The sequence below is a fragment of the Diorhabda carinulata genome, chromosome 5 (assembly GCF_026250575.1).
Source record: "Diorhabda carinulata isolate Delta chromosome 5, icDioCari1.1, whole genome shotgun sequence".
NCBI classification, from domain to species: Eukaryota; Metazoa; Arthropoda; class Insecta; order Coleoptera; family Chrysomelidae; genus Diorhabda; species Diorhabda carinulata.
Genome location: NC_079464.1, coordinates 15,204,580 through 15,227,523, shown reverse-complemented (window position 1 = coordinate 15,227,523; position 22,944 = coordinate 15,204,580). Strand labels below are relative to the sequence as shown.

The 22,944-nt window shown below is 33.0% G+C and overlaps 1 protein-coding gene across 2 annotated transcripts in view; it reads left to right on the top strand.

Moving 5' to 3' along the window:
- LOC130893753 (dachshund homolog 2) overlaps nucleotides 1–22,944 on the top strand; it is a 373,096-nt gene that overhangs the window by 89,978 nt on the left and 260,174 nt on the right. Inside the window, exon 2 of one of the 2 annotated variants that reach the window (XM_057800090.1) lies at nucleotides 20,139–20,275. In XM_057800090.1, the coding sequence (XP_057656073.1) occupies nucleotides 20,139–20,275 (137 nt within the window). The remainder of the gene's footprint in view (nucleotides 1–20,138; nucleotides 20,276–22,944) is intronic. The other variant, XM_057800091.1, reaches the window with a different exon arrangement.

The window sequence follows — 22,944 nt, the reverse complement described above, 5'->3', positions numbered from 1 at the left end:
ATAAATGGAACTCAAAACGGCTTCTTTGATATCATATTTCTTCTACTACTAAATGGATATTAATATACTTGTATAAATTGATATATTCTTTGTTAAAAAAAAACTTTGATGAAAACTCCACTTCCGGTGAAGTATTAGAATCACCCAATTCTACAGTACCAACCATTCCCAAATGCATTCTATATAGCAAAAATAGGCCCTGACGAGATTTCCATCGAGGGTCTAAAGCTCACTACATAGGAAAATATTGATTTGGTAATTCAACGGCTTAAGAGCGCATATGAATTATTTGAAATTCAATCCGACTAATTATCATTAAACATCAGCCAAAATAATTTGGTTCTTATCATTTGGTCAGCCTCATATTCTACATGCTTAAAGCATTTCTACTAATCTTATGAGACACGATGTAAGGAAGATCTTTATGATTCTCAATCCGTTGTTGGAACACATGAAACGCATTTCGCAATAAATGTATTTCCTCTAAAAAAGCCGATTCAACGAAAATATGTTTTTTGATATACTACAAAAGATTCTATACCGAAATCAAACGGCAAAGGCAATATTGGAACAGAACAAGCTGGAAATTCTTTAACCTATACTCCAATCAAGAAGTCAATAACAACAATCATAGATACTGATGATACAGTGATTTTAGCGAACAGAATCGCTAATAAGTAAAATCGATAACGTGGAACAGACACAAGGTCTAACAATCAATATATGAGAGACTAAATTCATGATATTCAGCAGGCAGCAACCCCACAATAGAACTACGCTAAATCGATCGAGTCCTACGTTCAAATAAATACTTTTTAATGATCTAAATCCGCACCACGAGATAGAGATATCTCGATTAATTTTCTATCTTTGCAATGAAAACCTGAACAGTTGAGAAGTTAAGACAGCGTATGGTTGAATACTAAGTATTTATGACTACTGAAAAACATGTCTTGGTCATATTGTAAGAGGTGATATCTTCAGCTACAGCTCCTACTCAAGGGCAAGATCGAGGAGTGTCGTGGAGTTCGAAGAAAGAACAATCGTGGCCGACAGGATCGATATAAATCTACGGTAATGTGAACACGTCGCGGCGTTGTAGATTCCTTACAAAACGTTTTTCTACCTCAGATTTGATCAGATAATGTTGGCAATTATTTTCTCGAGGTATTTACGAAAAAGCACCGAGTGAAAAGAGATTATAGTATTCATCTAGTTAACGCAAAGAGGCATGCATGTGGACAGTTTAGCATATTATTTGGTCTTTTTTCATTCCGAAGCGGCGGACGTGTTGGAATTTCATTTATAAATACTTTAATATCAAATATTTACTTCCAACGTCTTTTCGCAAAAGAGCATCGCGTTTAGAACGCTTACATGATTATCGACATAAGAAATTGTGGTGAACGTTCCCCCCAAAGAATGTTTTCCAAAACAGTCGTGACCGCTGGTGGCAAAAAATGGCCACGTATAAAACAGTCAAAGACACCACTACGACCTGGTGGTACCGTTTCTGTAGCCGGGACCAGAACGTCAACATGATCGTGGACTAGCAAGGGCTGGTGAACGTTTTCGCTTGGTAATGGACCGTGCCATGGTGATAGCCAACGTCATGAAGACCGAACAAGGCAAATGAAAGTGGAAGAGATAAAGTTCAATTGCTTATTTTACAAAGTTTCTCTTAAAGAGAAGTTACGAAGAAAAACTGTTTTATCCAGATCATTATTTTGGAAATACATTAAAAATTTCTTTTTGGTGAAAAATGATCAAAAATAATATCTTTCAATATTTTCCCTAATACTTTTTTGACCAAGTTACTAAAAAAATGTCTACCTTTTACAAATAGCTTCCATGTCAGCATTTTACATCGCTACCCATTAGAAACTTGTTGATTAATAATCATTTTCAATTTTGAATGATGAAATTTTGCGTCATTATATTGATAAAAAAAGATATTTGAAAATATTCCCAGTTTCTCTAATCTAATAACAAAAAGCGAAACGTTTTTTAATGATATTACTTGTTCGTGTTCAAAAGAGCATATATGTTTTTATTAGATTGAAATGAATAATTTCGAAGATATTAATATTCTTTTTCGAGCACGAAACATCGCGTAGTATAAGAGTCCCCTTTAGAAACGTAAAGAAGCCATAATTATCCAGGTATTCCTTAGGGAGACCTTAAAAGATTCATAATCCACGATTACGAATGAAAAAACCATTTCTTCTCATCAAATGATCCTTTTGTTTTAGTATTACAATTGTACTATTAAGAAAAGGGAGATTACAAATTTCTCCCGTTGATATTACATTAACAGATTTAGAAAAAAATATATTAAAATGGGTAGTAAATATATATAGGGTATCTAAAATTCCACGTCCATTCTTGTTTAAGTGAAGTTCATGACCCTTAAACAAAACAATAAAATTTGCTTTTCACAGCATCGATATTTTCTGACACAATATCAAATTTTGAACGAGATCTTCAAGAATTCATATCAGTGTTGCCATATCTCAAAAGTTAGATAGCAGCTCTCGTAATTTTAGGCACACGTCATACATTTTTAACTATGTATGGTATTCATATGGTGTTCATCACATCAATGCACTTTTGTAGCCACAGCTTGAGAGCTTGGAGCTGAATGCTCTCAAAAAATTGTTAATTGTTAATTACTTCATCTATTTTATCTTCTGTCGTGATTTTTTTGGGTTAAAGACTAACTAAAACTTAGAAATGGTTAAATTAGATGAGTAAATTGGATGTTCACTAACGATTACATTATTTTTTACTTAAAAATTCAGCTGCCTACTGTGTATAGATCAATTTTAGCCATGGCGATAACGAAATTTAAGAAGATGCGTTATCCTGATCCGTTTCTTCAAATGCGGTTGCTGTTTTGAAATTTCTCTCTATATATTTTCAAGCAATGATACTCTTAGTCCCATGACTATTCCAAAAAACCGTCGCCATCACTTCTCCAGTTGACGGAACTGCCTTTGCGTTTTTTGAAGCGGATTCGTAATTTGAAATCCATTGCCTTCACTATTCCAATTTAGGATTAATCGAGAGTTATGAATAGATGTACAAAATTTTATTCGATTTGATTAAATCCCGTGAACTATACCTAGGAATACATTTGAATACGTTTATGATCTAAAGTGAGCAAATGTAGTGATGTGATTCAAATAGGATGTTTCTGCAGCAGAATTTTTTGGTCTATTTCCATTTTTTAAGCATCTCTATGTTTCCCAATCATGAAGCAATACTCACCATACTTAACATTGAATGTATCGCATCCTTAGTTTCAAGCTGATGTCTTTCTTGGTGAGAATATTCTCTCTCATCTTTCCAATCCTCGCCCAACCAACGCAGCACCATCTACCAAGAGTTGTGCATGAGTATACAGCACATTCCGTCTCCTGATTAACATGACCTTTATCTTGATGCTGTTTATCTTCAATTAGAACCTTTTACCAATATTGTTTACTTTTATTCATCAATTATCATTTTCAAGAAAGTGTGAAAAGAGTGAAAAAAAATTAATCTTCTTTAATCTTCTTAAACATCGCTTTTAGTGTTTTCTAACACATTATAATTGGTTGTCGGTTAACATTGATGTTTCCACCACTGTAAAATATAAATTATTAAACATTTTATCTGATGAATGAGATTTATTTAACAATAAAAAAGTTTTTTAAATATCCCCGGAAAACAATCATCGATGTTAACTCTAAAAAGTTCAATCTAACAAAAGTAATTAATCTAAGAAGAAGCATACAGCGTCTCAAACGAAAACAAATTGTTTAATCTCTTTGAATAATTTTCTGTTCGGATGAAACTTAAAGATTAGTTAAACACCAGTCGAAATACACCAAATTGAAAATATCTAAAAGCCCTTAAAGCCGATGATTGAAATGGGTGCATTTACAAATTATTTAATTTTCCACCCAAAAGAACAGATCCGTTTCCTAAGGCATATCCACTCAACTGTGTCTAATTTCTAAATAACAACTGAGAATAAGAGCTACACAACAAGGAATATCGTTTTGTCTTTTCTTTGTCGATTTTAGAGAAGTTACGTTAGAATGTATCTTCAGATGTAATCGTTAAACATGTTAGAAGCTACCCATTTATTACAAAGACGTACGCAAATTTTCAATAAAAGGAAAGTTATGAAATTTCTGTACCCATCGAGAATCGTAGTAAGTTATAAACATTTAATTGTCTCACAGAAAATAAATCACATAATAAGTATTTGATTTTCTTCTGCAGAAATTACAAGAAACTCAGACATAAACGTGTGAAAATTTAAATCAAATTTGAAGTAAGATGGAATCGACATAGAAACCAAAATGAGCGATAATATTAACGTTATCTAACGTTTCGATAGTCAGATTATCATCATCAGAGTCTAAAAGTGAGTTGTTGCAACGCAAGGATTACCGTGGATAAAACAAACAAAGATTCAGTTTCTAGGCTTCATAAGAAGAATGTATTGTACTCTACTAGACAAGAATAGATCATAGTGGATTGAGCTTAGAGGTGGCAACTATACTCTAAAATAGAGGAGAGTACTATATTCCACGTAGAATGCTAGTCATTTGTGAAATTTTTTATGGCAACTAACCTTTTTATGTACCAAATACCTTATCAATTATTTTGACGTCGAAATATAAAAGTCGGTGGACTTTTTGTTAATTGAAATATGTACTTTTCATTGAATTCTGTCCTTCAATTTTTAAGATGAATTTACCTCTGTAGCATAAGCTTTTTCTTCAAGATACGACCAAACTGTGTAATCCGAGGAGGCGAATGAATCAGAGCTTCTGCAAATTTACCAATCCATCTTTTCGGAAAATGGTTACTCAACCAGTGAAACGTTACAAGCCCTCAGTTCCATTTATAGTCTTATTTATATATAAATAGGCGCCACTCACTGGGATTATGTTCAATATCCAATTCGTTCTTCAATCATCAATATCCGTACACGCACACAACGAATTTTCCATACTGTAGAATGCAGAAAACGTTGTATTTCTTTTTCTAAAGGTCGTAATTTTTTCTCTTTAGCTAACAAGTTCCATTCCTTAAGACGGAAAGCAAGAAATTCAGACTGTTGCTTTGATAACCCCAAATCACGTGCTAAATCATTCAACTCACTTTGAATAATTAAATGTGGATCGCTCGAACTGGTACTTGGAGTAAAAATAGGTTCGGTGCATTGTTCTTCGGAGCTTCCTAATGATACGTTGACTCCAGTATCTTCTAAAACAAAGATTTAAAGGCGCAATAGGTACTGGTGAATCTTCGTTATGGGGAACAGGTCGTATAACAAATTTGGATACTTGATCTCTCTTAAAATAACCTTCAGTCTTTGTTAGATAAAAAAAGCAGTCGCCAAATGGTTAGTAGGTTTTCGCCATATCATTGGAATTGAAAAATTCTTCCCATTCATCATCTGCACCAATGACACGTTACAGTTAATACAACACGCGTGGGAGGCCCATTGCTTGTCTTGGTACCAAAATATTTAAAGTAGGCTTTTTTCACATTTTCGGAAAATGCCTGGCTTGCGATTTCACCATAAATTCTCCACAAATATAGCAAATTTGTCACGAGAAGTTTTGCAACTGCGGGGCGTTCGACTCGACATTTTCGTCTTTATAATCACTTTTTGCACTATGAACAGAGAACCACTTACCATGAAACTCAACAAAATACTAATTTTTAATGTTATTTTTATGTATATTATTCTGAATAATACAGTTCAAGTATTTTTTCGGCCATAAAATTTACCGACAACGACCCTTTATAAAATTATCCACTTGTTAATGTAAACAGGGATAATTAAGCTCTCGAAAAGTGGTACGTGTTAGGGCTCAATAAATATTGTTTCCTATTATTGGAGGGGTATTTCCATTTAAAAATAAAGGTCTCGACCGTGTTACAAAAATCTTGTCGGCCAGTGTATTTTCTAGAAGAATTGTGGATTTCCTCGTATTATATATAGAAATATAATTAAACTCATACGGATATATGCTCGAAAACAATAAAATCGAGCATAAAGTCGTCCAAACTAGTATTTTGGCGGCTGTAAGAACCATTTAGGCGCCACGGTGTTAATGTAATAAATCAAAAAGACATTGTTTACAGAACCAAGTTTCGAAGTAGAATTGTTATACCCTGTTAACAACGTTTCTGTTGGCATACAGATAAACGTATATAAACTGTTTTTAACAGCTATCCTATACTGATATATTGGTCACAAAATATTACACGTCGAAATAATTTTACTGTTGTTTTATTGTTTCTTGTCGGGGTAACGAGACCTATCTGTTCATCGCTGTTTTGCTTTTATTGGTTTTCTCATTCATAAAATTAGTATTACTTAAAAAAAAAAACAGAAATTCTTATGGGTCTAATCGACTTAGTACTATGAAATTAGTTAATTATAATTATTAACGACAGTAATTATGAAGAAAACAAACTTAACAACAAAAACTTAAATTAATCTACTGTTTTTTTCCAAGTATTTCGCATCAACCATGTTGGTTAAAAGGGATGGATTTGGTAATTAAACACTTATTCAACATATATTATCCACGTCCAATCTTTCCTTGTAGAATTTTCATGTCAGTTTGAAAATTACATTGTTGTCTTTGCGACGCGTTTAATATATATTCTAAAAGTATATGTTTTACAGTAAGTTCTGTGTTACAATTTCTGTACATAGGTTTGTTAAGGCAGCGAATGAAGAGGAGGAAGAAGATGAAGAGAGAGATTGTGACGAGGAGAACGACGAAAATGAAGAATCTGACTAATCCATTATTTTCCCACGAACATTTTGTACACAAATATATTTTTTAAGGTTTTTGAGAACATTATCGAATATTTCTCTCTCATAAAAAGAATTTTTATTACCAACCAATACTCCAACATCTTCTTTACCTTTTCATCTTCTTTCGATATGCAATTAGAACATGCTATATCAAAGTGATAATTAATCTAATTCAATAAAAATATTTTCGATAGCCCATTTTACAGTGAAAATTTATAGGTTAGGAAAAAATAGAAACCTCTTTTGTACAGAATTGTGTGCTCTAAATTTTTTGTCAGGGCAGTATTTTCGAAATCCTCATGGATTTTGAGTTATTCGCGATTAAAAATATTTTTGAGTAGGTACTTGAACGCATATTACGGTGAAAATTTTGAGGTTAGGAAAAAACGTCTGCGAACCAATTTATGAAGAATTTTGTGCTCCAAAGTTCTGGTTCCGGTTCTTTTTCGAATTCCACGTATTTTTCGAGTTATTCGTGATTCAAAAACATTTTTGAGCTTTCAAACCCTTTTTATAATAGAAATTTTGAGGTTAGAAAAAAATTTAAACGTTTTTTAGTACTTAGAGAATAAATGTAAAGGTTTTTTTACTGGAATCACTTTTCGCAGAAAAATTTAGTATTAAATAGGTAAGTCAAGTAAATACGTTTCAGATCAACTTCAGTTTCTGAAGACGATAATGGTACTGTATACAATGTGATCAATATGGCCTTCTAAACATCTCCCCAATAAATCATTCCGGGATAACTCGTAGATTGTAGGAACTTATTTTTGAACGTTAGGATGAACGTTCTCAGACTCTGTACGGAAAACCACGTATTTTCCATCTTCAGGCTGTGCTGATCCATGTCGATGAATGATCCGATCGATCCAATCCGTTTTTACCTTGCTGCGGCAACGAGAACATGCAAAAATGGAAAATGAAATGACATAGTATTTTCTTTGGATAATTTTCAGTTTCAGTGCATCATTTTGAATAGATTTAAATATTTATCTGTTGAAGTAATTACATCAAACGAGTTCTATAATTAATTTAATTATCGAGTTCATTGAACACAAACTTGTCTAAAATGTGTATGCAGAATTTTTTTGTAATTTTGTCTGGTCCGCTTATAAAGTCATATCAACGATAATTAAATGCGTATTCTTAATAACATTTTGCAGAAAATTATCCAACACCACGATACCTTAGACAGTAATTATAGGTCTCTCATGATTGACTGCATTCATCCAATAGCAACCATTCAACTTTAACTTACCGGTTTACATTTAGAATAAGGAGTGGTTATTAAATTTTTTTTCTATAAAAAGTTAAAAGCTCCAAATTTCAGGTCGTATTTTAGTGGCGTAGGCATGTGATTCTTATCGAAAAATTTGTTTCAACGAAACGCCAAATAAGCGAAACGATACTTTAATATTTTGATTGGAAGGTAGGATTCCAATTCAAAGTAACAGGGTTCGATTTTAAGTTTATATCCATTATAGATAAAGGGTTAAGATCATTCAACAATACCGGATCTTCCACTACAAATTATTCTCCCCTGGTAATAGGTCTCAAAGTAAAACTTTGTAATTTGTGAATTTGACAACACTGATGTGAATATGTTAAATCTGACATGAGTTTTGAAATTTTTAATGGTAAGGCCCTGTCTTCCTTCTCTATTAGTCATTGAAATTAACTTTCATAGTTTGATTCCTATCCCCTGTTCTTTCAAACCCAAATAAACTTCATTGGGTAGAACAGTAAATTCTACGAGACTTGCAAGGCTTTCAAGGCTTGAAAAAGGGATAATCACCAAAGCCACAACATGAAGTTACGGGGTTTGGAGTCTAGAACTGGTCTGAATACCACGAGGAACAACCTCTCATAGGTACAAAGATTGGCTTGCTTATGTGCAACCGAGGTTATTAAATAAGTTTAGCTTTGGAAAGTGGAACCAAAACACCATACAAGAAATGAACAGAAATTCCATTAAATGGTCTGAAAGTTTTGGCAGCGCACCAAGCATTTTTCAATCAGAAATTTATGCAATTGAGCAATAGTCAAGCAGCCTTTAGAGCTCTAAGCTCCAATATCATAAAATCCAAAGTGATAAGTTCACTGAAGACAAGCCCTTCATGGGACCTGAACCCTTCTGTGGTATCAGCTACAGAGCAATGGAAAAAGCACTGGAAAAGAAGGTAAATTGGACGGGGGTACTGTCGCTTCAACAAACACCTGAAGACGCTAGGCCATGCAGGTTTTGTTGTACACAGGACGAAACCTCTTTCCACATTCTTTCGAAGTATAAAATACTAAGGAACTCCAGAGTACTGCTCTTGGAATCGCATGAAATAGAAGACGAAGATCTCTGGCAATTGAAGCCATTCCACATTCTTTTTAAAAGAATTCCTAGTATTTTTGCACGTACAAATTAATACACATAATTTTTGACATAGAAATAATGTTTTTCATATTATTTGTATTCAGTTAAAAGTTGCTATGTTAATTTTTCGATTGTTAACATATTTGTGGTAATTTAGCAAGCATAAAATTCAATAAACACCAATAAGAATTTAATAAAGCATAGGATAGGGCTCCAAACGGAGAATTGATTCGCCATCTGCACAGTTCATATATTTTTAATCGAATAATGTGTTAATTGTTGAATTTCTCATTTTACGAATCAGCGTACGAGTTAATCACTGGCCGGAGGGAGCCATTCCAACGCAATCGGTATATCAGTTTACCAATAATTTAGTTGATTCAATCAATCATATGACCAATGATGCATTTTGAAGGTCTGTATATATAGACACATATGTGAGCTGGAATTGGACCACTCCCGTGAACAATAATTTCACACTCAGGTTGAAAGTGTCTATCCGATTTTAACGTCAAATAACAAACAAAAATTATAATCGTGTCAGTAAAAGGAGAAACTCATTTTTAAATTGCGTTAATATCTGCCTGCTTTTGGAAAATTAAGGCTATTGGATAATTTAAGTCTTTATTAGAGGTGAATGTCATTTTTCAATAATTTGATATACTTTTGAATCTTTAATTTGTGCAATTTTTCGAAAAATTTGTGACACTTTTTGCAAACTCAAAAAAAAGTGTTCGTAAATTGTGAGTGTTTTTTTTTGTTTTTAATGGAGAGGGCACTGGATAAATTCAAGCACTTTCTTCAAATTCCAGAAAGCTTCTATGACTTTTTGTTCGGAGGTTTCATTGGGAAATAATCGATACATTTCTGGGAAATTTCAACAATACTTTGAGACTTTTCTGACACTTTCTGTATATTTCAAGTACTTTCTTCGGATTCAGGAAGCATGCTATGTCTTTCATTGAAACATTCGATAGCTTCCTGGAAATTTTCATAAATTTTTGTTAAATTTTCCAGTACATTTCTGGAATTTCAAGCTCTTTCTTCAAATTGCAGAAGCCTTTTTGTGCGGAAATTTCATTTGGGAAAGCTATCGACACATTTCTGGGAAATTTCAACAATACTTTGAGACTTTTTTGACACTTTCTGTATATTTCAAGTACTTTCTTCGGATTCAGGAAGCATGCTATGTCTTTCATTGAAACATTCGATAGCTTTCTGGAAATTTTCATAAATTTTTGTTAAATTTTCCAGTACATTTCTGGAATTTCAAGCACTTTCTTCAAATTGCAGAAGCCTTTTTGTGCGGAAATTTCATTTGGGAAAGCTATCGACACATTTCTGGGAAATTTCAACAATTCTTTGAGACTTTTCTGACACTTTCTGTATATTTCAAGTACTTTCTTCGGATTCAGGAAGCATGCTATGTCTTTCATTGAATTTGCATCTTCGGAAAGCAGTCGATAGGTTTCTGGAAAATTTAATAAACTTCTAATAGATTTACTAGTACACTCTTGGAATTTCATGCAGTTTCTTCAAATTCCAGAAAGCTTTTATGACTTTTTGTTCGGAGGTTTCATTTTGGAAAATAATCGACACATTTCTGGGAAATTTCAACAATTCTTTAAGACTTTTCTGATTTCAAGCACGGTATTCGATTTCTGGAACCTTCTGTGATTGTCATTCGGATTTCATACTTGATAAAGCAATCGACAACTGTCTCAGAAGTTTTAACAATTTTTCGAAATATTTCTGGCAGTATCTAGATATATCAAGTACTTTCTTTGGATTCTTTTGAAATATTGAAGGTGTTCTTGAATGATAGACTCTAAATTACCAATATTACTACCAAATTCAGTTGAAATTCTTCGAACATTCATCCCATGGTTTCCAAAATGTTATACACGGCGTGATACTGGTTGGCAGTCAACAATCATGCGGCTTATTTTCGACAATTTTGATACGCTTTAAATACAGCATGCAATCACTACCGAATTGATTTCTCCAACGCCGAAGAGGAATACCTTCCACCAGAAACAGTATGACAATATTTGATCGGTACATGTACGTAGCATGCGTGACTGTTAGTAAGGAACCCAGGAAGCCACGACTTTCAAAACATATGGGCGCACGTTCCACAGCGTTTGTCTCGATCATATTGGTGATATTCATACTGAACACACTGTTTACATTACCACTACACCAACGCTCACAATTACACTGTCTGATGTGCGTTTCGATAACCAAGTTATCGTCTTCAGAGACAGTTTACCGTTAGTCTTTGAAGACGGTAACTTGGTTATCGAAACGCGCGTCAAACAATGTAATCGTGTGTTCAGTATGAATATGTAAGTTATTGTTGTTAATAATAATTAACTTTTTTGCAATAGAATGTTGTATATTTCTATATATGTGTATCGTGTGGACCCACCATAAATTTGCTTATATTGCGTTGAAGTGTTTTTAATTCTATCATTAATTATATAATAATTATGGGTAATAATAATTTTGTATGTGTTTATCTCGATGAGAATAAGATATCTTTCAATCAAAAAAAATCAGCGAGGCTTAAATAGAAATGAATAAATATATGACTGAAATAAAAATCCAACGAAGCGAAAGCTTGTAACTAGTCTGTATAATAATTATCCAGATTTCTATCAGTCTCTAGAAAAACGTTCGTTTTTTTTCTATTTATTTCGTATGAAACCACAAAAATGGTAAATATATCATCGGTGGACGCAGAATGAAATGGTGGCATGATCCCAAAGCTACTTATCATCCAAAACTGACATAGAAAAATTTCTAACAAAACATCAAGTGAGAAATAAAAAACGAACCGTTTGAAATATTGCGTGTAGATATAACATGTTTGCTCGTATTAGAAGAATGAGATGAAGCAAAAAACTCCAAAATAACTGTTTGCTATTAGAGCCTCATCCTACTCAATATCGTTTTTATATTAAATATTTTCTTGTTAATATAAAAATGAAATAAAATTTTTAAACGCCATAATTTTTTATTCTAATTGAACTGTGAAATTGGCAAAAGTATATACAAGGTGTTTTACAATAAACAGATGTTTCAAGTAATATTTTAATTGTATAAAATTGAACTTTTAAATTGGTTATAGCGACATCTCTCGGACAATCGCAAAACCATCTATATCGTTGAATCTCATGAAATTACTCAAAAGCTTCTAAATCTGCATTTTGAATCAAATATTGGGTGGAATACAGAAAAATATTTAAGAAAATGATTGTTTTCTATTAAAACATATGGTAAGAAAACCAAAATTAACTTTTAAATATAGACCAACCGATTTTAAGTTGCTAGATTTGATTCGTTTGTTGGAAAATGACGTTTTGATTCACTAATAGTTTCAATAGATCCGAATTGAAATTTCAGCATTATTGGAAATGAATAAATCAATTACTGATAATGATGCACTAGAAAAAATCAATAGAAATGAAAGAAGTACTTGGTATGGACCTACACAGATGGAATGCGATTGCATGCATTCTAAAATTGAGCGAAAAATTCACAATAGAGAACTTTATTCTCCTGCTGAATATTTCGGCTCTAAAATACCAGACTTCAATTCGTCCTGGATATAAAACAGGAGGTTGATGATTGAGCACAGACCTGATGGAAAACTATACTACAAACTGAATTTTAATGGCGATTGGGCGGCATTGGAAAAAATACTGAGACAAAGAAGTCAAGAGGCTACTGCTATAGTTCTTCTTTATCAAAATACTTTCCCGATTAGAAAAAGTAAATGTGACCCGTTACAAAAACTGAAGGAAGAAATGCCTGCAGACTATCATCATTTTTATGACGCCCTACCTTTTAAAGAATATCAATTTTTCAAAATGTTATTATTTTATAAATTTATTCTTTCAATTATGATTATTTTTATTTCATTCTTCTAATTTTCTTCGTTATTTAATTATGATTAGAATATAGTCATCATTGAGAACAAATAAGAAATATTGGCACAACTCAAATATTGCTGCTTTTGAATGGAAACGTTTAAAATTCTTTAGTACATTAGTTTATATGGTTTATTCTTTTTTCCGATAGAAACTCTAGTTTATATAACCTCTAACCAAATAAAGTTTCAAAGTCTATTTTTTTCACGTAATTTTTATTAACTGACCTCTTATTCTGGTTCTGTTATTCCTTGTCGTTTATTTTTTATTAATAATATAATATTATTAATAATATTCTATCTAATGTTCAATCAACAATCAATGTTATATTTTTCATTTTGTATTAAAACTGATTCTCATAACAATGAATATTATCCTTGATATAGGTGTTATTTCTAGAAATAACTTGCACATCTCTTGTGAAGAATACCTATATATGTTGGCAGTTTAGACTTGGGATATCATGAATCAACCAAGTAACGTTGAATTGCCAGAGGGCCAAGTAATGTTTATCAGCTGTCCGGTAGCCGGTTCTCCCCGAGCTTCGCCGGTTATTGGGCCGTTTGTATCATTCTGACAACATAATAGAAAACCACACTGTGCTTAGATTAAGGCCGCGCACTCTTCTTTTACTCATTTATATCACGACCAGTACTATATTGTCTACAATCGATAAAGTTTCTTTCCCACAAAACTAACAAAATGCTCCATTATATACGTTTCAACAATATACATTAGATGCCATTTTATATGTATTCAAGATAAAGGTCAAATTTCATATTGATATAAGGTCTATACGACTTTTCATAGAATGAAAAGGTTTTCATTATTAGTTTCTGCCATATATTCTTATATCACCTGTCAAAACCTACAAATAACATAAGAAATTGATAATTAGTCAATCAGGAAATCCAAGAAAATGTATCCGTTTTAACCTTTTTTCCGCTAGTTCTGTTGTTTTGTTTTATGGAGGACTTCATAGATACTTTTAAATTTGTTTCAGTGGAATCAATACAGTGGCAACTCAGTATTTTGTCAAATAATTCACAAAATTAAGAATACTTTTTTTGTTAATCAATTTTCACCGCCGTGTTCAATGGCAGTTGAAAGGTTAAGCTTTAGGTAGGGTTTCATTAGACCAAAAGAGCTTTACCCAGAATGTTCCTGATTTTCAACCAGTTTAAAATTATAGTTGCTTTTCAAACTATATATACGGATTACATACACTATGTACAAAATAGAGTCAAGTATCCGCATCTCTTTTAGAAGCTACGGCGGTCATTTTAAAATAGATTCTTACAATTTATTAGATTTATCAATACTGATACTTTTTACTGATTAACTGATGTTTTTATGCAGTTATGTCCAATCATGTGAAAGATATAAAAATTGCATTACGCTATCACGCCGATATTTGACAGATTACACTCAATGTGATCGATTTACGTAACTTAATTACACAGAGTGAACACACTATAGACGTTCATAAATGTCAAAGATGGTTCAACTTCTAAAGAAACTGTGATAACGCACAAAATGATCGAACTTGTACGCATTCTTGACGTCGATGTCAACCAACTTTCTACACTGATTGTTACTGAACGTCAAAACCATAACCTCACTTTTCTAGTGTAGTTTGTAGTTGCAGATACCCCGAAAAATGACTTCTCTAAATGAAAGCCTGATAGAAGTGGTACGAATATAAATTTGAATATATATAAGGAAACATTTCCCAATTTGAAAATTCATGGATATTAACTTAACTCAATAAGTTCAAAAGGTGATCATATAAACCCCGAATCTGGTTCTGCGACGTAGATGATTCACTCATGAGCAGCAAAACGTCAATTGACCTAGAATAAGTTCAAAATGTGATCATATGGATCTCATAGCTCATGATCTTTTAAATGGAAATGGACTTGAAGAAGAAACTGCAGACCACGTCATCGTGGGTGCCCAACAACCAATCTCGGGCAAATCTTCAAATTTGCCTAGTAGCAATAATAAGTTCGAGACAATTTGTCTGTTAACTTTTCGAAGATCATCAACGTTTGGTATCTCTTAGTCTTTTCATCAACTTGTTTTCTTTTTAAAGCTCTCCGGTGCCTTTTAGCGAATTAGAACTCAATCAGATTATTGGAAAGATATTGCTTTCTTCCTTGAGTTATTTACCAAGAGGTTTCTATTTAAATCTCTTCAATTTGGGAATGGTTTGTACGAAAATGGCATTAATGTATAGTAGTCAAGAAATTAGCTGCATTAAGTTGGATTAAAATGAGCAAATTGACTTGATAAAGAAAGAAAATGGGACTAGACGTGAATGAAGTTGAAGGTTATATGGAATAAGTTTCATTCTCTGAACGGAGCTACCGAGTTTTTCGGGTGGACTCGTTTTCTAATGAAAAGAAGATTCTAATAGAAGGCAGGAGTAGTAAAAATAAGGAAAATATTCTGAGACAGCTTTTAGACTTTATTATTAATACCAAGCAATACCAGGAATCGGTGTCTGTCACAAAATATCTCTTCTATATTGTATTTCAGAACGGTATAGAGCAATAAAAGCTCATGCAGGTATGCAAAGAGACCACAAAGTGATCCAACGAATATTTAAGCCACTTTCATTGTTAGGCATTGATTTCACTGTAATTTTTTTCTTTTTATCAAGTGCAGGTAGTACCAACCGGGTTGGGGTCAATATATGGGTTTAGCCTATTGTTATCCATTCACAAACATTGAAAATAGTGTGCCAAAGGCGTACCGGTAGGATACTCGTAAAAAGGAAAGAATTTTATTTTAACAGAATAAAAATTAGACATTATGTACATAGTATTGGGTACACTTAACGTCTTTCATTTTGAACGTCGTGTTGTGTCTTGCTACAAATCCTTTCACTTGCGCCCATAGAAGTTCTACAGGATTCAGTTCGCAATGATGTGGCGGTGTGCGCAGTACGGTTGCCCTCTGTTTTTCTGTTATGTCTTCCACGGCGTATCTCATAAAACGATGTTTGTGTAAATTTGCTATAGCTAATAGTTCTTTTTTTATCGAATTATCTTCAAATTCAATACTTTTGGTGGTTAATCAGTCAATAGTTTCTTGTTTTCTCCAAGATGAAGTTGGAGTCTTCTCTATGGTTCGAGAATGACAACTTGCGGTATCCATAACTACTACTGAATCAACCGGAAGATATTTTATCATTTCACCAAAATAGTTTTCAAAAATATCCATGTCCTCGTGGTAATCTCCCGTATGGCACGACTGAAAGATTAGCAAACCTTCTTTTAAAAATCCCTCTTCGCTTCCAATATAGATGATTATTGGTCTTTTCCTTTTACCTGAAGACACCTTAATACCCGTTGACAGGCCTTCCATGAAAGCTTGGCGAGCACTGGTTATACTTTTATCTTGCCACATTTTTGGTATTGTATAACCTTCATTAATCCACGTCTTATCAAGATAAAAGATTTTCTTCTGCTCTGTTCTGTACTGCTTTATACTTCTTAAGTATTTTCGTCGCCAGCAAACAATTTCATCGTTTTCAAGTAAAAGTGCTTTACGGCTATGCTTTTCCCAGGCAAAATCCATATTTCTCAAAGTTGTCCAGTAAAAGTTTTTTAGTTATCAACGGAATACTGTGATCATGTCCAAGCTCCATTGAAATCTTATCTAGGGTGGGTATTTCTTTTTTAAAATAAAAAAAGAGTGAACTTTTCTTCAAATTACACTTTTAGTGTCTTCGTCAAGGAGTTTTACTGGTCTGTCTGGACTTTTCTTGGGAGGCTCTACTTGGCCTGCTATCTGTCTCTCCCGCAATAATTTAAAAACGGTGAACTTTCCAACTCCAGTCATTCGGGAACATCGGTCGACAGTTTCTTTTACAGTAAATTTCGGGTAATTGTATTTTATGCACATTTAAAATTAGACGTTTTTCATTTACTGATAGTAGAGAATTATTGGAACATCTTTTCGTTGGTGTAAATGTCGCCATTTTATTACTAATCTTATGATATGATGTGAACACTATTTACGGCTTAACAGCAAATACTGATGCGTTAAACTAAACAAATATACTTATGAAGGTCTAAAAATTTTGGGTAAGGCACCATTGCCCTTACGGCGCATGGTTAAGCCGAATGTGAAATAGGTTTGGAATTAGGCAGAGGCACTAATAGAAGGTTAAACGGTACCTGTTAAACGCAAAACGTAAATGTGTAATCTAGTACCTAAGTAATCCCTACACGATATTTCAAGACCTACACCTATGGCCGACACGAAATTGAGCCGAACTGGATGGAATTCCCCATTTTATCGATTCTTATAATTTCAAATTTAACCATATTGAAAACCTGTAAACTGTTTTGCCTCCTAAATCTATTACCACCAAGGAAAACTCTCAAATTTACTGTCCGTTCCGAAAATCAATGAAACATTTTCTGTATTCCAATCACACTTTGAAATTCGATTACCTAACAACGAACTAATAAAAGTAATAGAGCAAGATAGGGAGACAATAACTGTGAAATCAAATAAAATACGAACTTTCCTGGTAATTGAGTTGTATATGGGACATATAAGAAAGTATGACAGGAGATAGAGTCAGGAAATGAAGGTAATAAATCAAAGAGGGTTCGATTTGTCGAATGAACTGACCACAAGATATCTGATAGTCACAGCCGGACGTTATCTAATGGATGGAGCTGTCAACAAACAGACAAACCTCATAGGTATCATCTACCCTCGATATGATTTAAGTAGTAATATCAAATATACTACGTTTTATGTACGAGGTCATGTCACTAATAGGCTAAAACAATATAAAAATTTAGTATTTTCTCTGATAATAACTCGTAGAAATCAATAAGAAGATATAAATAAATGTTATGAGACTTAGAAGGGGTTGTTCATGAATTTCGTCACATGTTTACGGGAGAGAAGATATCACTAGAATATGACATAGTGTGACAAGTTGAGAAAGGATCAAAAACTTTGTGACAACATCACATGTTGAAATTCAAAATCGTCGGTGAGTGCGCGATGTTCCTGATGTTCAAATTTATAACGAAATATTTTTTTTTGAATATGTTCAAGGGTATCTCCTGAATGTGAATCCAAATGGGCGTCATGGGGGGGGCTTCCCTTAAGCCACTATTTTTAAAAACACGTTTTATTAAATATTTCGCGAATCGCGTATCGTACGACAATAAATGTAGAAATTATTATTGTAGATAATAATATTTGCCATCTTTTTTATTTGAAACTTTTTTTTGTATAACGCATAAGCTTTTAATTATAGCGCTCCAAACTTTTTTCAATATGGTTTTTGCTAGATATTTAGTTACTGGTCAATGATAAATTAAAATTACAATATATTATAATATAAAATATAAAATACTACTGTACGATAAAATATTTAATTATTAATTAATAAAAATAATATTAAGAATAACAATAACAATTCTTACGACGTAACTAAATCCATATTGAAAAAAGTTTGGAGTGCTATAATTAAAAATCTATGCGTTATACAAAAAAAATTTTCGAATAAAAAAGATGGAAAATATTATTATCTACAATAATGATCTCAACAATTTTTATCGTGCGACGCGCGGTTCGCCAAATATTTAATAAAACGTGTTTTTCAAAATGGCCCCCCTCCCATGATGCCCACTTGGATTTACATTCGGGTGGACATCCCTGAACATATTAAAAAAAAAGTACCTGTTACCGTACGTTTTTTCAGAACTTACTTTTTTGGTTGGGGCTCTTTAACTAGAAAGTGAAGTGCCTGATTTACCAGTCACAGCTAATATAACGGAGTGGGACCAAAGTCCATGGACACAAGATGATTAATTTTGTATCTATAATTAGTCATTTATAGCTTCCCCATTAGTCGTTTGTTTTTCCCGATATCTAAAATATTTGAATTTATGTTGATTTTATTAAAGATTATAAAATACAAGTAATAAAAAAATAAAAATAAATGTCTTCTTTTCCTTATTTTCAAATATATACATAATCTCGGAAAATGTGTGCGGAGGGGGTTCTAAAAATATGACAATCTGTAACAACGACGGAGAAGGGGTTAAAAAGGCCTAAAATTGGTGTGACGTAATTTATAGAAAGTCCCTGATAACGATTTAATTATACCGTATATTCGTCATTAAATGTACGATGATTGCTAATCACGTTTCGAGATATGGCAACACTGATATGAATATATCAAACCTGACATTGCCATCATAAAGTTTGACATATTTAATGAGGTTCACCATTCAGAACGTGCTGGTTTTTCGAATTCAATCGTGGTCACACTCTACTATAAATGTATGACTCCATTGTTTCATTCTTCAAATTTCGTCATATTTTCAAGATTTCTTTAGAGATAAATGATAAATATGAAGTATTTACTGGACTTTATAAGCCACATACTGAACGCAGTTTTGGAAGTAATTAACCACAGATATTAACCTGAACTAGATACAAAGTTAAAATCAATTTGCTGAGTTTAGAAAAGTGAATTATAATCTCTTCATTTGCGGTGTGTGTAAAATATGAAAATTTGTTAAACTTCAAGTTCAACGTCTGTTATCCACATTTATAATAATCGTATAAGAGGTGTGGGTATTAAGTAACGAGACTAGTTCTGCTACAGGACAAGTACGCATGCGCAAAATGTTAGAAATTGTCAGTTGATTAGTCTATTTGGACGTGATATCTGGAGGGATATGATGGACAAGGCCAAGACTCTTTGAAGGCCGTAGTGTCAGTGGTAGTAGTAGTATTGATCTTGAAATTGTTAATAATAATAATAATAATAATAATAATAATTATGAGTGGTATGAAAATGATCGATAATTCGCTAATAACAAGTGTTATATATTTACCAAGTAATGGAGATTTTGAGTTAACCTTTAAATTTTTATTCAAATGAAAATATGTTCGAATTTATTTAGAACTTACACCGTGTTTTTTACAACAGTAATTCTCTACTATTTTGCAGTTCCAGGCCCGGTCGTCCACCAAAGAGGGCACCAGTGGGACTGAGTTTAGCAGCAACGCATCTCCAACACCAACAGCAACTCAAAAAACCTCGCTTGGATAACGGAGACTATCCATATGAGAATGGACATATGGCTGGTAAGTACTTTTTAACCAATTATTATATTCAACACGTAATTTGTATTGAGTTTCTTTATCCAGCTCTTTATTATTCTATACTGATTGTCTCTTTCCGTTTCTATGATTTGTTTGTTATTCTTTTTGAAAAATGTCGCTGATTTTATCAATTCAAAATCTTTTTTGAGAACGAAAAGGTATATTAACCTAGAAAAAACGGTTATAATTAATAATAAAATTTATTTAAAATTAACTTATTAGTATTAAGTTTTTCATTCCCTAGATTTCTAGTACGAAAAGTTCATCCCATATGCTTGATAGCGGTAATTTCGACATACTGTAAATACTGCCGTACAGAACATGAATTTGTCCTATTTCTTACCCTGAATGCATTGAAATAGTAAAAACCGGGTAGCTATATTTAAAAAAATAAAGAAATTTGATATTTATGAAGTTACATTCTGAACACTTTTAATACACACCCTGTATAAAATGAAAAATTTTTTAGCATAGATTCAAATACGTTTGACCTTGCCAAAAGCAACTGAGCAGAAACTATTTTCTTATCTTTGAGGGTATTCTCGTAAAAAAATAGTTTTTAAGGGTCTGCAACGGTTAAATTTTTTACAAAAAAATTAATAACTCAAAAAGTATGCATTTTTTGGAAAAAGTTTTCAGATAAAACTATACAAAATTTGACGTAGACTTCAAGAATGTATTAATATACAGTGTGCTCTATTTAAAATAATAAAGTTACAGTCATCTTTGAATATATTTTAGTTAAAAGATTGTATTCGAGAACCCATACGTATAAATTTTCATGATTTTACTATTTGTATTTATTGCATTTTGCCATATACAGATAGTTTTAACTCGTCGTGGGATACACCCTGTATAATTACATGGACCTCTACTTCTATTATCGTAAGCAAAAGTTGAATTGTCAAAATTATTAGTTAACTTAAAGCAGTGCAGATTTTCTTATATATCTTGTATATCGCTATAGTTATTAGTTTGTTCATAATCTTCTTCACTGGAAGCTTTCAACAAAGTTTAGACTTCAAAGAGCGAATTCAATATTTTCATCATTTTCTCCAATGGATATTTCATTGTTCTAATACTAAAGATATAATTTTGATATAACAATTTGTTTTAAAAAAATTGCTTTTGTTCATCATTATAATTTTCGTTTTATAACAGACGATACAACGATTTTATATACGTTTAATCCACGCATATATCGATAGAATTTTCGAAGTATTCGCGAAATCCGTTAGTGATTGTGCCCACAAAGACAATAACTGTTGATAATGAAACGCGCACAAAGATCCGCATATCGTCCCCGACGCAAAATTAATATATTCCAAAAATGCTGGTTGACCGACTGAAATTCCACAATATCGCCACCTTAATTACCAATTGTACAACAACAAAAGGCTTTAATAACTCACATACCTGGTTAAAACATTCTCGCTTACTTCGAAAGAATGATTCAGTGCAATTTCAATTGGACGAAAAATTATAATTAAAATACACGCCGTTACATGGTGGAAGTGAATTAAATTTTATATCGTTTTTTTCTGCTTCAGCGAAATTTTATCTACTAATCTTATTTACTAGTTATAATACGAGGGTGGCTCAAATATAAACCATAATTTTTTAATAAACTCACGAAAAAGTTAGTGTCGTGAAAGTGGATGCACTAAATGTTGCATCATTATTCTTTGTTTTGTCAAATATAAAGTAAAATCCGCGTAAATATGTGGGAACTTATTTGTGCAATTTGGGGATGAGTGCGTCTCATATGGGATGTGATAAGTTTGGACACGATGGGACCTGTATATGCCCAGATTTGTGCCAAGTATGTACAACTCTGGCCCTAGCTTGGAGGTCATTATTAGCCCAGACTTGGTGGGACTCTTGGATGATAACAATGTCCCTCGCTCGGTTTGCAAGCCTGGACCAGGCCAGGCTTGCCAAGATTAGTTTTAATGTTGAGATATCTATTATGGATGGAAGATATTTGAACAAAGCTTTATGAAGTTATTCAGAGTTTTGCCAAGCCTCGCTGATTATAGGATGGCCGAGGTCCCGTTACCCAGACTTCAGCCAGGCTTGGTTGAATATGGGATGGTCGAGGTAAGGTTAAATAGAGCTCAGCCAAGCTTAGCTGACTATAGGATGGCCGGGGCTAAGATACATAGACTTCAAACAGGCTTGGGCCATTATTGGTTTACCAAAGCCGGGTTTCTCAGTGTTGGTACAAGCTATGCCCCGTCGTTCAAGTCTGGAGGCTTCTACATGGGATGCGCGGCGTCATTTTGGACGACCAACGCAATAATGAAGAATTTGTATGAGGAGAAAGCAGAAAATTTATCCGTATATCACTACACAGTTATCGTCTTAGAATTTTCCATATAAATGGTTGAATATTCCAAGTTTTTTACTAACTCTATCGGTCGATCCAGTTGTAATGTGTCATTTTAGAAAACTTTCAGTAAAGGCGATTACAGCAGTTGTTCAAAATGTTGTCCATTCTCTCCAATACAACAATCCATGCGCCTTTTAAATCTTTGCAATACATTTTGCAACATCCCTGATTGCTCAATTCTATAATCTCTGTGGTAATTCTATCTTTTAATTCCTGGATGGTTCCGTTTTACAAACGATGTTTTTTTTTAATTGCCTCA